The sequence below is a fragment of the Ctenopharyngodon idella genome, chromosome 22 (genome assembly GCF_019924925.1).
Source record: "Ctenopharyngodon idella isolate HZGC_01 chromosome 22, HZGC01, whole genome shotgun sequence".
In the NCBI taxonomy this organism is placed as follows: domain Eukaryota; kingdom Metazoa; phylum Chordata; class Actinopteri; order Cypriniformes; family Xenocyprididae; genus Ctenopharyngodon; species Ctenopharyngodon idella.
The window spans coordinates 23,190,251-23,205,475 of record NC_067241.1 but is presented as its reverse complement, the minus strand read 5'-3'; the positions used below and the strand labels follow the sequence as shown (position 1 = coordinate 23,205,475).

General features: G+C 38.1%; 1 protein-coding gene across 9 annotated transcripts in view; it reads left to right on the top strand.

The window, feature by feature from the left end:
• Positions 1 to 1,272: 1,272 nt before the first annotated feature.
• The window catches only part of LOC127505253 (calcium-responsive transactivator-like), a 38,385-nt gene continuing 24,432 nt past the window's right edge, over positions 1,273 to 15,225 (top strand). For 2 of the 9 annotated variants that reach the window (XR_007927675.1, XR_007927676.1), the window contains exons 1-3: positions 1,274 to 1,867; positions 2,351 to 2,427; positions 14,502 to 14,586. Coding sequence is in view for 4 of the 9 variants with exons in the window: in XM_051880691.1 (XP_051736651.1) it covers positions 1,799 to 1,867; positions 2,351 to 2,427; positions 14,502 to 14,586 (231 nt within the window). In the remaining 5 variants the exon portion in view is untranslated. Of the gene's footprint in view, positions 1,868 to 2,350; positions 2,428 to 14,501; positions 14,587 to 15,225 lie in introns of those variants that run through there. The other 7 variants (XR_007927674.1, XM_051880689.1, XR_007927677.1 and 4 more) reach the window with 6 other exon arrangements.

Sequence of the window (15,225 nt, the reverse complement as noted above, 5' to 3'; positions counted from 1 at the left end):
TTAATATTTCACAATGTTTTGCTGTATTTTTGATTTTTTGCTGAGCATTTTTTTTTTTTTTTTAAATTAAAAAATCGTACAGATCAAACTTTTGAACTGTAGTTTGTGTGTGTGTATACACAGGAAAACTAGGTAATGAGTTTATTAAATTCATTCACAATATGTGCACAATCATTATTAATCTTATGCTTATAATAAGATGAAAACAACAATTGACCCTTCGCCAGGAGTTTGATTGACAAGCGATCTAACCAATCATAACGCCGAATCCGCCATTTTGTCCGACAAAGCAGTCAGGAGTTAGAAGATTAACCTCGGTGGACTTGAACTTGAAAAATGGTGTGTGACATCTTTTCGCGTTTGAAACAACATTTCTTCTTATGTTCATTCATGTTTATTTGATGCTATAAATTAATTAGTAGGAAGAGATGATAGGTTCACGAGCCGCTTGAGCTGAGGCGCTATATATAGCGATCTGTGACGACACATTAAAGAGCCACAAAACGGTTTTTATTGTTCGAATTTCTTAAAAAAAAAAACACACCGTTTTAAAGCTGGGACTTTGTTTAATATCACAAGTAACCTGCTCTGTCTTGTCTGTCGACGTGTTGTCAGTGTCCTCTTCGCTCCGCGATGTGTTTTTCACTCTGTGGTGTGACAGCACCATGGCTTGTTGGACAAAGCAACAGTAACTAAGGGGGCGGGTCTTTGCGAAGGGTCAATTATAAGAGAAGTCACAGAGAATTTTGTTTTTATTGCTGTTTTATTTTACTTGAATAGTATCCGCTAACTGAAAAGCAATACAATGATTCAGAATCAGATTTAATAATACATATATTTGAATCTAAGTTGAGACTTTGATAATCTGGTTTATTTCTGATATTTTTGTTTTTGCTAGAAGTTCTGAGTGGCTGGTTACTTAAATTAATAGACAAATTGGCTGGTTAGTGAATATGGATACACGTCTTTTAATTTACAGAGTGATGATGTGAACATGAGTTAATGCAACAACTCCAAGGAAGCTAAACAAAATATTAATAGTTATATAAAATATTTTATATAACAGCCAATGTTAACAATTAATTCAATGTACTAAACATTTTAATAATACATTTTTGATAACATATTATTCAAAATAAATCCAGAAATAAAAATTAAATTACACTGTGCAAAACAGCACCGTTTCAACAGTTCCAGTTGTATGTTTTAATTGTACACTGAATATTGTGTAGATGTGCATGTGCGACCTGTGTTGACGAGCTTCCGTGGGTCATCCTAGTTTTTTTTTATAGTAGTATTACTTAGTAGTATTTAGTATCAGGTCAGGTAGGTCAGGTATAATTAGATGTTATTATTAGACGTGAGCCTTTTCCCATCGTTCACTCTGTCGTTCACGAACACCACTAGAGAGATGTGTGGCTTTGTCCGTCGTTTGCGTGGGAAAATGACGTATTCTATTCGTGAATCAACAACGGCGTTACGGGCAGCACCGGCCCAATAGAGTTGAATAGATTATACCATGAGAGACTGGAGGAGGTCAGGTTTCCTCCTACATAATAAATTCATTTATGAATGGGCTGGACAAATTAATCTCTAACTAGCTGTATTAAAATTGCACACACTTTTGTGGTTTGCAACGGCCACTTATGTTAATTGTTCATTTTTCGCAAAACTGCCATATCTGGGCGATGAGACTCCCCTATGTTTTAAGAGAAATACTCTCCCGGAGTGTAATAAGCGCCTCGACGCGGCATAATATATACGGATAAAGCATTTATCATCATTTTTCATTGAAAACATGTCTGTTACATTTTCATCTGTCCGTCCGAGGGGGAAAGCAGAGGTCACTCAACAAACCATTCAGAAGGTAGGCTGTAGTGTTTGGACTGGGTTTGACTGTGTTGAGCGTCTGCGATTGACAGTGGTTCACTCCTGAACAAACAAACAGAATTTGACAGATAAATATGGTAACACTGGCGCGCGCGTATTCATATTTCATCGCAGTTCATACACTGATGAATCCTATTGGTCAGTTGTGACGTTATTTGACAGGATTTATTGATTAGCGTTAAAATGCTTTGATACTACTTTGATACTAAAAAAAAATACCAAAGTTGTTTTGTAAGATTTTAAGCAAGTACAGTAAACACGATTGATTATTTTCGCTTCGACTTACAGCACCTAAATGGTCAGAGTGAAACTAGTGAATCAGTTAATGCCAGTAATATTATAAGAAGTTATAGTAATACCCTATCATTCAGGTAATATTAGTAGAAGTAAAATCAAAGTAATATCGATTGGTCAAAAAACATAATTGACCTTCTTCTTTACTTTTTTTGTTCCTGAGCAGATGCTGGATGAAAACCATCATCTGATACAGTGCATTATGGACTATCAGAGCAAAGGAAAAACAGCTGAATGTACACAGTATGTATTTGTCTTTTGTTCAAGACAGATATTTTAACATTGTGCTTAATTATTTAATGAACATGCAAATGTTTAAACATTTAAATTAAAGAAATGAGCAGAGCATTTGAGAAATATCACTAATGTGATGTGTAGCCTACTCTCATGAGATGAAGAGTCATTCTCCAGACAGAAAAAGCTGTTGTATTTTGCGTGGACAGGTTTGCAGTTTGCACCTCATCGGCACCACTGTGTTGACATCTCATGACTTGCTGTGTCATGATTACTACTAGTACTATATTTACTATATAGTGCTTTCAAACACTGCTTTAGGGTCTTTACAAAGCACAAACATAAATGGACAGACAAAAAGCAAACCAGTGAACTCAGTGATCCTCTGATTCAGACTTCAACACTGCAGGTAATTCAGTCAGATAATTGTAAGCAAGAACTTACTGAGTGTACTTTTAAAGGAATGAACAGAAAATGGCCAAGCAAAAATATCCAGGTTCACTTTTCTTAGTCATGGTATAAGATGGCTTACATATAGGGGAAGTGATCCTATTAAGCACACCTTAATACTTAGACATAGATGTGTGAGCATACTTATAATAAAGTGGCAAAAAACATATAGGTAAATATAGCAGTAGAAACCACCTGTTTTCCAAATGTGTCCACTACATGTGTTTTTCATGTAATCATTTTTAAAAAAAAAAAAAAGAGAGAGCAACTCTCTGTATGTCCCTGTATACACTGGATTGATTTTAATAACTTTAATGTATGGAGTAGAAGGAAACATCAGAATAATGTCACATAGTTCATTCATGAAGTTATGTGAACAACACACAGCATCCGTGTATGTCCGAGCACATGCACACTATGGTGAGAGCAGTAATAATGTGATTAAGGTGTTTACATGCATATTTATTGCAATTAAAATCAGTGTACGCCACATAGTTTAATGTGAGAATGCTTACTATGATTATGAGGTAATCGTGTTAGCTTGATCGTTTACATGAGTTAAAGTTTAATCACAATATTGCCAAAATCCCATTATAATCTTATTAAGAGGGTGCATGTAAATGCACTCAGTGACTCGGATCAGGTCGGGGGCACAAAAAACCTGATCAGGACATCCCTAGTAAAAAGCCTTCACCACAAGATAAACTATCTATTAACACACTCAGAAAATCTAGTGTAATACTTTGCAGATTGATTGGATTATGGAACCCTCAGTTTTTCTGTCTTCCATGACAGCTCTCTTAGTAGGTTTCTATGGAGTAGAAAAAACATGTTTTTTGTTTTAATTATTATTATTTTTTAATTTTTTTCTTCTGATTGGATTACGGTCTCATTGTTGTAGTAAATTGTGCATAAGAAAAGGAGAGTGTGATTAAAAATGTTGAATTTTGGTCATTGTTTAGGGTTGATGCATTATGCCATTTTAGATTGTTTTAATTTTTTATCTTTATGACTGAAAATTGGAGCATATAATAAAATGACTTGGGTTATTACTGTAACCCCGGTTCCCTGGGAAGGGAATTGATTGTTGACGCTATGGGAGAGCTTCCACATGACCGGTCTCTGAAGCACAAATTAAATCATGCTAATTGTATTGGCTGCCGACAGTCATATGATGTGAAATGGCACGTCGCATGACTATAAAATGGCGCCTGCAGTGCATTGATTGTCGTCAGATTCTGACTGACTGAAGGAATATTGCTCAGGCATGCAGCATCTCGTTCCCTACTCAGGGCACCGGGGTTACAGTTGTAACCTGAGTCATAAACCAAGACATTTGAGGAACTTTTGAGGGAATTCAAGTGGGCAAGAATGACATCTTGATGTCGAACTGCTCCTTGGACTGCACTAGATTTAACCAGTCGTCAAAGTAATTGAGTACACGAGTACCATGGTATTGCAGTGGGGCCAGAGCTGCATCCATGCACTTTGTGCTGGTGCATGGTGATAAGGCTAGGGCATAAGGAAGAACCCGATATTGTTAAGCTTTGCCCATGAAAGCAAACCTGAGGAACTCCCTGCACTGGGGAAGGATGGACATATGGAAGTATGGATCTTTAAATCTATCATGACAAACCAGTCTTCAGATGTTATTTGAGACGTGATGACCTTTAGTAACATCTTGAAACTAGAGATGCACCGTTACTAAACTTCTTCACCGATAGCGATAACGATACAGATAGTTTGGGTTCTGCCTTTTATACCTTCTTTTAAATTAATGATAATTTCATTATAATTAATAATGAATCATTATATTTTTAATTATTATATATTGAAAGAAATGCAAATAAAACCTTTATTCTCTCCATTTCATCAACTTGTTTTCATTAACTGGTATCAGTTATAAACAAACACATTATTCAAATTAATATTAACACATTAACTAAATTCCGAAGATTAAATGAATATTTCTTAACCTTATGAATGTTATTAATTCATATAATTACTACTAATATTGAACATCAAACTGGTTTCTTGGCATTTTCTTTACTCAAAGCACAAATTCAGTGCATTTTCCTGCCCTCTTTTGATTGACAGGATATATCGGTCCTGACTATCGGCTGTTTTTAAACTATCAGCCGATACCGATTTTTGGCCAATATATCGGTGCATCTCTACTTGAAATTGTATGTTTGTAGAGTACGGTTCAGATGACGCAAATCCAAGATTGGACATAAACCCCCATCCTTCTTGGGAACTAAAAAGTACCAGCTGTAATGGCCATTTATATGGCCTCTTCCAACAAAAGAGATCAAGCTTCTTGTTCCAATACCAGAGTCTGTTCTGTGCTCACTACTGTACTCAGCACACCATTGAAATGAGGGGATGAGATTGAAGCTGGATCCTGTAACCCCATTCCACAGTTCTTAGATCCCAAGGAGACACATTTGCCAGAAGATTCCAAGCTACCATATGGTCTGAAAGGGGTATCAGCCTCTTGAGACTGACCTCTGGTGCAAGCCTCCTCGAACTGTGCCCATCTGTGACTTATTTGACAGGGCCCCTGTAGGCAGCCCGTGGACACTTCATTTCAAGGCTAATGATGGGTTATGAGCTGTGATGTACATCAATATGTTAGGTTATGTTTCCTGTGTACTGTAGTGTAGGTTTTACCTAATAAAACCACTGTAATTATGAATTATGACCTATTTGCCAATATACGGTAATACGATATGATAATGAACGTGCATGGTATTGTTATCATGGGCCATTTTAAAATACTGTGAATAATTATTTATTATGAATTATACAGATTTTAAAAATGCATTTTAAGAATACTCCATTTTAAGAATACTGCATTTTAAGAATCAACGAGAAAATGCACAACACCACTGAATGCTGTGTCAAAGAGGCTTGCGCACTGATGTAAAGGTAAACACGGATGAGAAGCGCATGGTGGAATGAGTGAAGGAGACAGCAGAAGGCGCTGATGGAACAGCAGACATGCAGCTGTTAAACTGGTAACCCGTAAACAAAGCAGCTGCCCTACTTTCTGCTTCTGAACAGTTTTTGTTTTAAACAGCCATTCAGACTTTTTGTATTCGCAGTGATGTTCATCCCAGCACAGAATAATTTAATACTTAGACTTAAACATTTTTACATTTTAATCTGGACTACAACATGCCGTAGATATTGACTAAAAATGTTCTGATTCTTTATTAGTGTTCGGTAACACTTTACAATAAGGCTCCATTAGGTAACAGTTAATTTATTAGTTAACAGTACTTCTAAAGTATTTATTAATCTTAAATTTAGTTTCAACATTTAAAGGGATAGTTCACCCAAAATTATAAATGTAAATTCTGTCATTAATTACTCATCCTCATGTCATTCCAAACCCGTAAGACTTTTGTTCATCTTTGGAACACAAATGAAGATCTTTTTGATGAATCTGAGAAATTTATGTTCCTCTATTGACTCTGACGATTCTAAAAGTTCATAAAGACATCATAAAACTAATCCATATTTATTGAGCAGGTTGGTACAAATTTTCTGAAGAGACTCGATCGCTTTATATGATGAACAGATTGAATTTAGGCTTTTATTTATGGGTTAAAGGTCAGTGCTGGTGACAGGTGGAAAAAACGTACACTTCCATAATGTATTTAAAGTGCTCTATATTCACGCACTAATTTTGTACTTAATATACTGAAAAATATTCTTTAGTACTTATTTAGTACTTCTTAGTACACTTGAACCCAAAGTGTACAACAAGTGGTAACTAAATACATTTTTTTTAATACAGAGATAGTATGTTAAAAGCACATTTTAGTTCATATTTCATGGTGTCTCAAAATAGCACAGTTGAATACACTTAGATGTTCTTAAGATTATCTGAAGAAGTACTAAATCTTTAGGCAGTCATCGGAGGTGTGCGTTAACTTTGCCTATAAACACAGTGGAAGAGTGAGAAAACAAAGGCAAACTGGTAAGATAACACATACCGGAATGCTAACAGAATTATGCACTCACGTGAGAAGACACTTATGTGGCTGGCGATGGAGCTTCGGATATCAGTAAATGTCAGACAGAAAAAACACTTGGCATCCTTCCCACCCTGCAGTTTGTCCTTAATTCTCAGGAATCTTTGTACCCACTCATATTCTTCATCAAGAAGCGCAATCTGGGCTGGCCCGAACACTTGGTTAATTTTGTGACTCGTGATCTGATCACACATAAAAAACACAAGGCAGTCAAGAACAGAAATCAAACACAAATACAAGCCCCTTAGACATAAAAAAAAAAAAATTGTCAAACATTCACATTTATAAGATTTCCGGAGGTTGATTTCCAAGCCCCTGCCACCACCTTGATGGTCATGTTCTGGTATATGCCACCCCTATTACCATAAATCAAGGCCAGGAAAGCGGAGAAGTAGTCGTGAAACTTCCATTGGTTCTTCGGAGAAGGGTTGCTCTGCAGGAGGGCTAAAAAACAACACAGAGTAAATCTCAGGAATTTAAAATGTCAAATTTCTTTTGCAGTTCAGACCATGAAAAAATAAATTATTTCAGGGATGGCTTTTTTTGAGAGTCCGGTACTTCAGCAAGTTCGTTTTCCTTGCTTAGCACCCGCTGCCCCTTAACTGCCACCTGGTGCATGGCCACGCCCCTTCGCAGTGACTTCAGCACACGCCCCATCTTCCGCCAAAGCCCGATCAATACCTGTTTCGAAAGGCAGCAAGTTGTTGGAGAGGTTTCCGTAATGTAGTCTAGAAATTGGGCTACATTTTGAGAGTTAGGGCTTCTTGCCAGCAGTCGTCCTGGTGGAGATGACGGTCCTCAGATCCTTGAAACCTCTCGACAACTGTATTGACAGCCGAAGAAGCCAGAAGGAGCAATAGGGGTGTCCATTAGAAAGGCTTTGTCCCTCTTTTTAATGCCTAATAGGTTAAGCCACAGATGTCTCTCAGCGACAACCATGGCAGCCATTGAATGGCCAGTGGAGCAGGCCATTTACTTGATGATGCGGAGAGCCAGATCTGTGGCCCGTGAGTTCTTTCACCACCTCGATTTTCCTTTCCTTCGTCCACGTCTTTTAGCAGGTCAGCCTGGTATGCCTGTAATACTGCCATGGTGTGCAGACATGCACCAGCCTGACCTGCAGAGGCATATGCTTTTCCCACCAACACTGATGTAACCCTGCAAGATTTGGTGGATAACGTCAGAGCCTTCAAGGTCTCTTTTATTGTAGAACTCAACAACTTCTATATAAAGGACCAGGTCCACTTTCCTCCTCTAGATGGAGATATCACATGTACTAATTCCATACGGGTTACGGGAGATCTGTTGCAATAGCATATGGAAATAAATTATAATTTACTTGATTTGGCTGATACAGAAGGTCATGTGTAGGGTTGTATCGGCATGAGATTTGTCTGTCAGTCTCCTACGCTTTTTATGTTGCACATACAGTGCAGTGCTTCCAGGTTCTGCGTCAGAACCTGGAAGGACTGACCGAAGCTGATCACGTGAGCAGCACGACGCATGCGTGTGATGCTGATGCAGGAGCCGTCCAATACTGAGTCGACAATCTGATGTAAACATGGAAGCACTGCACTGTATGTACAATGTAAACAGTGTAGGAGACTGACATGGAAGAGAAGAGATTGTTGAATAAAGTTGCTATTTTTGTTTTTGTGCACAAAAAGTATTCTTGTCGCTTCATAACATTAAGGTTGAACCACTGTAGTCACATGGACTATTTTAACAATGTCTTTAATACCTTTTTGGGCCTGGAATGTGGTAATTAAATTGCTGTCTATGGAGGAGTCATATACCTCTCGGATTTCATCAAAAATATGTTAATTTGTGTTCAGAAGATGAATGAAGGACTTACAGGTTTGGAACAACATGAGGTTGAGTAATTAATGACACAAATTTCATTTTTGGGTGAACTAACACTTTAAGTTATAAACGGGACATGCCTTCATCTGCACAGGGGGATGTTCTGGAAAATAGGCGAACATGTTTGTTGTATTTTCTCCTTTTGCAGTCACTTTGGGGCCACGTTTTTTGCAAACTGGATATCCTTGAGGACAACCACACGATCATTTTTTCGATATCCAAAGCATTCCCACACTGCCAATTTAAACTTCTTTTTCGACGGGGAATAAAGATTTCAGCCTCTGTCACTGATATTTTCTTTCATGTGTGGGTGGATCAAGTTGAGAGTCAAAGCAGTCAAGTGGAAAGACGTTGCTTATGCACAGGTGAGATTCTCCATCATTCCCCAAGGAATTGATTTCTCAGAAATCATATTTCAAGAATGATGCATTTGAATCATCAAAATTTATAATCAATGCAGTGACAAAACAATTGAATCTCCCTTACCAATTACTGCAGCTATCCCTTTATGCAGTGGTCAGATCATTTCTCTCTCAAGTATGCACACCAACATGGGTGCTCAAAAATGTGGCTTTCAGTGAACACAGAAATGGTTTGTGAGCCCTCTTTCACCTTAAAAACATCCCCCAGGTAAAGCCATCACTCAGTAAAAAGTTTGTCAATGTATTAGTGTTCCACTTTGAAATGGATAACACAAAGTGCAAACTTTTTTCAAAACTTGTTACTACTAATACACTGTACTTCTAATAAATTATCAAACAATTATGTGAATGTATTATTTTGAATACCTGTTTAATCTCCTATTTTTCTTTTCCACTTTCTTATAAATATTCAGCTGGTTACATTAAAAAACACACACTATTTCAAGATGAAACAAGTGGGCTTATATGGTGTGAGGGTTTATTAGGGTCACTTCCCCTAACTTTGCACAGACAGGGCTGGTATAGTGATTCTATCATGTTTATTCGCAGTGCTGATTGCTTGCCTGCCAGACTTTCTATGTTATTAGGCCTATTTCACACATATTCGCTGAGTCCTCAGCCATTTGGCCAGCAGTGGCCCTGCTCTGTGACCAGCTCATGTACAGCGTGGTGTTGTTACGATGTTTCCTTGAAGGCAGGAACACACCAAGCCGACAGTCGGCCGTTGGGCAGTTTCTGTTCATCGGCCGACTAAGTTTTCTCAGTGTGTTCCACACTGTTGGCTGAAGTTGGTCCTCGTCGGCTTTTTTTCCGGCCGTTTTGACATGTTGAATCGGCATCGGAGCTCATCGGTCCGTCGGGCCATCTGATCATTCTGATTGGCTGTTCAGCTACTGCCACCTGTTGGTACGGAAAGGCATTTCATCTTACGCAGGCGCAGAACGGACGTGCTACTTGGCCGTCGGCTGTCGAGGGTCAGTTTGGTGTGTATCTATATCTAGTAAGCTAATGCAAAAGCTAGAAATCCATTAATCCTTTGCTAATACTTCCTCGTCATTGTGGAGAGCACAGTTCAGTTCAACGACAGACGCCACAGGAGTGCAATTGCTTGTGGAAAGGAGGAGAAAGCCGGCGGCCGCGCTTTCCACACGTTTTTAGACATGACGTGAACGGCCCCTAAAACACGTAAAAACTCCACAAAGTACAACAAGTATGTGTGAAACAGGTGTTTATGTAAAACATGCCAGTTTTTTTTATTTTTCAGATTCTACTGGTCAGGTCAAAATCATGTTATGTGATAACTGACAGCATGCCACAGATGCTGTTGATAGACTTTCAGTGGTAAATGCCAACCTAAAAATCCTTAACGTAGTATTTTAGGTTTTCTTGATTAGGTTGGATGGGTGCTTTTGAATCTGGTCTGGTAACTCAACTGGGTTTCCATCCAGCTATTTTGTTGCACATTTTGAAAGTGTGCATAAGAAATCCTGAAAAGAAACACCTGAAATGCAAACTTGAATGTGAATTCGCTTAAAAGTTCAAGTCAGTAGGCAGAGGTGGAATACCTAGTGTTTTGCATTAGTTTGCCATGACTGGCCCAATGGCAGGCCTGAGCATTGTACATAATTGCTCAAAAGTACCCCTAGTTAGATGAAAGGAGGTTGGTGACATATGGGAATAGCCATCTGAGACAGAATTATGTGAGCTGTAGACCTTAGTCAGGGTATAGACACCATATTGAATTTTATGAAAATGAGGCTTTGATAGGGCTGGGCGGTATATCGAGTTTTGGCGATATATATATATATATATCTCTATTTTTAACACAATACGGGATGAGACAATACCCTCTATATCGATATGGTTTGATGCGACCCTCTCTCACTCTCGCTTTGCACGCAAACCGGACTCCATCACAAGATTGTCTGCGACATGGAGGAAAACACAGCGCCAGTCCACACTGCAGAAAATGATCTGGTTATTAAAAAGAAAAACAATGGTTTTGGAGGTGGTTCGTATTTAAAAGATCCGATGAGCAGCAAAAACAGGCCATCTGTAAAGTATCCCATAAAATGATTGTTAAAAAGTGGAAGCACCCCAAATCTCTTCCACCACTTACAACATCACCATAAAGTGCAATACGATGAGTGTTTAGAACTTCGTGCTTGGTCTGCTACAACCTCAACCACGAAGACTAAAAGTTTTCTGTCCCAAAATAAAGCTCGTTGGAAGCTTCTTTTACCCGCACCGTGCCTTGCGAAAAGTTCCAGATGGCGTGATATAACTAAGGCAGTAGCTTACCACATCACTAAAGATATGGTTCCTGTTGCAACAGTGGAACAGGAAGGTTTTAAAATGCTGCTAAAAACCATTGACCTGAGATACCAGTTACCCAGTTGCAAGTTCTTTGCAACAGAAGCTCTGCCAGAAATGTACACTGAGGTCAGACAGAAGCTTTCTGAACAGATTGCAAAAGTGAGTAATTTCGCACTGACAACCGATATATGGTCAAGCAGAACATGTGAGCCATATATGAGTTTGACAATACATTTTATTGAAGACTGGGAAATGAAAACTGTGTCTACAAACCAAGTATTATCCCCAAGACCACACCAGGGAGCATATAGCTGAAGCCCTGCAGGATGCATTTCTTATGAACTTATTATGAACTTATGAACTGGAAGTTCGACGAAAAGGGGCTGGTTGCTATGATGACAGACAATGGCAAAGGGGTGGAACTGAAGAATTGGCTGAGAAATGCAGTGTTTTGGTCACCAATTTCATCTGGCCATTGGTGAGTGCTATGTTTGTATTTGATTCGGAAAAGTTTTGAACTTGTGAAGCATATTATTCTGAGTAAAATGATTGTTTGCAGTAATAACTGCTTACAGTTGAATGCCTAAAAAATTTATTTGAAATGTTAAATCAACATTTAAATGTAGTCGTTTCATTACACACATCCATATTAAACAGGTGATGATCTGGCTATTTAATTAAAAAAGGAAAAAATATATTTTTCAATACAGAGAGTGAGACTATAATCTCTCACGTACTCTTACATACCTCTGTACTTTGTTAAATCAGATGTGCAATATATAAATGTAATTGTGCAACTATAAATGCATATACAACTGCTGTAATTGTTGTTTATAACTTACACAATTGCTGTACTGCATTGGTTATAAATGATATGTCCATAACACTATAGTTGTGACAAAAATTGCTGTGCATTTCATACCTCCAATGTTTGGTTATTTTTTATTTTATTAATTTATTTCTTTAGTTTTTTCTGTTTTTGTTGCCTTTCTCTTTTGTTTTTGATATATGTAATATTAGAAACTACTGTAAACTGGAATCATAAATGCATAATAAACTTGATTCTGATTCTGACAGGGCATGGCGTGGATGACAGCCACATCACCCGGGCCATTTCTCTGTATAAGAAAGTTTTCAGCAGCTTCTCCTATAGCTGGAGGAAAAGAAGAGCTCACTGAAGTCCAGATTCAGCTGGGTCTGCCAGCTCACAATCTCATCACTGAGTCAGCCACACACTGGGGATCACGGCAGCAAATTAATGAGAGGTTCCTGGAGCAGGAAGGAGCAGTCACAAAAGTCCTGTCTGTGGACAAAAAGTCCAGGCATCTTGTTCATACATGGCAGGACATCAAGGTCCTGGAGTCACTCCAGAAGGCTCTGAAACCCCTTCAGGACTTCACAGATGCTCTGTCAGGTGAGGAGTATGTCACCATCTCATATGTCAGACCTCTACTACACCTTTTCAACACAAGTCTCCTGGCACATGAAGAGTGTGACAGCATTACCTTAATGTCAAGTATGCTGACGCAACAACTAGTGACCTTTTGGACATGGCCTCACTTGTGGAGCCACGGTTCAGGGACAAATACATACAAAGAAAAAAAATCAATGCAATGAAAAACCAAGCTGTTTTAGAGGCAGAATCTCTGCTGGCTGATCAGGGCAGCTGTCAGCCTGACCCAGCTGTGCCCACTGTGCCTATTCCTACGGACCAGCTTCTTCACGCAGAGCACAGCAACCACAATCAGCACGGCGCTGACACAGAGGGAGGTGATTGACGCTGAACTTTTAAGCTACTTGCAGTCAGTTAATGTAGAGAGTGACACCAATCCTCTTAAATGGTGGAAGGAACATAAAAAACACTCTTCCCAGCACTGAGCTGCCTGGCAAAGAAGTATCTTTTGGTACCAGCCACCATTTCGTCTTCTGAAAGGGTTTTCAGCTGCAGTGGTAACATTGTAACCTGCCACAGGGTATCCCTAAAGCCTGAAGCTGTTGACAGGCTAGTTTTCCTTGCACAAAACCTGTAAGAGATATATACTATAAAATACTATACGTATACTAAAAATATATATATATAAAGTACTCTGAGGAAAGAACATTCTACCGCAAAAATAACCTTCTTGTTCTAACAAAGTAGTTACGTTTTCTACTGTTCTGTACATCAGAGCTGTTAGTTTAAGCAGGAAGAATTGTACTCTTATTTAATTTAATCAGTTGTTTCTTAGAGATAGATCTATTTTATTTAATATATATTTATTTATGTACATGTTTATATGTTTATTTATATTATATGTATATTTTCAAACAGGGAGGAAACCCTGACTTTGTATTTTATTTTGATCATAAGCTGTTTTAATAAAGGTGATTGTGACATCTCACATGAGGCTTTTTGAACATTTATTTCACTTTGTAGAAAAAAACGAGATATATTTTGTATATTGTCATTCATCCCAAATGATTTTTGGTCAATATTGCCCAGCCCTAGGCTGTGAGGGATAGACTTACAGTCTTTACAATGGCATGCACTGGTCCTAGATCAGTAATTTTGCACTTTTCACAACTTTCAAAACTGTTTTTCTCTACTGAAAGTTGTTTTGGGAAGACAAATGTCTTTTGTCAAACAGCAGTACAATCCATTGAACACACTGTGCCTCTATCACTCATGATGAAAACATCGTTTTCATTCCTGTCAGAAATTAAACATGGCTCTACACTGACTAAGGTCTGCTGCAGGTCTTCTGCAACGTCTAAGAATAATTGCTCAGTACAACAAAGTCTCCCTGAAATAAAGAGGTCATTCAGCTGCTCCATCATGACAAGGGGGGTTCCCTCAAAATAATGCGCATTATGCACATAATGAAATGAATGAATTTCTTTATTCAAATTTTCAGGAATACACTTAACAAATGCTAAAAAGTTTGGATGGAAACTCAGCTAATGAGCCATTGGTTTTCTCTTACCAATGATGTTTCTTGCATTTTCCCAGGTATCAGCAGATATTGCACAGAAACTTGGTCTACCTAGCAACAATAGCAGACTCTAATCAGAATATGCAGTCTCTGCTACCAGCGGTATGTTATAATTTGAAGTTTCTTTCTTTCTTTCTTTCTTTCTTTCTTTCTTTCTTTCTTTTCAGAGTGGTGGGACAAAGCAACACAACTTTGTAGCAAAATCTATGCAGCATGATGCAATTGGTCACTTAACTAAATCATAATAATAAGTAAATACACACACACACAGGTTTGTTTTGCTATCTTAGTGAGGACATTCCATAGGCTTAATGGTTTTTATACTGTTCAAACTGTACATTCTCTCCCCCTACACTACCCCTACTCCTAAACCTACCCATCACTGAAAACATTCTGCATTTTTACATTTTTAATAAAACATTGTTTAGTATGTTTTTAAAGCTATTTTAAATATGAGGACTCGTGAAATTTCATGTTTTCGTCGTAATACCAGTGTAATACCCATGTCACTATACAAATTTGTGTCCTCATAAATCACAAAAACAAGCACACACGCACACACACACACACACATTTACTTAGCTATCTAAATGGGGATATTGCATACACTGTAAAAAAAATGAATGTGATTTTAACAGTAAAATATTGTAAAAATGCTACGGAAAAAAATTGTAAATGGGTTAACAGTAAGTTCTAGTACTATATACAGGGAAAAACTGTAAAAGCTATTTCCAGACAATT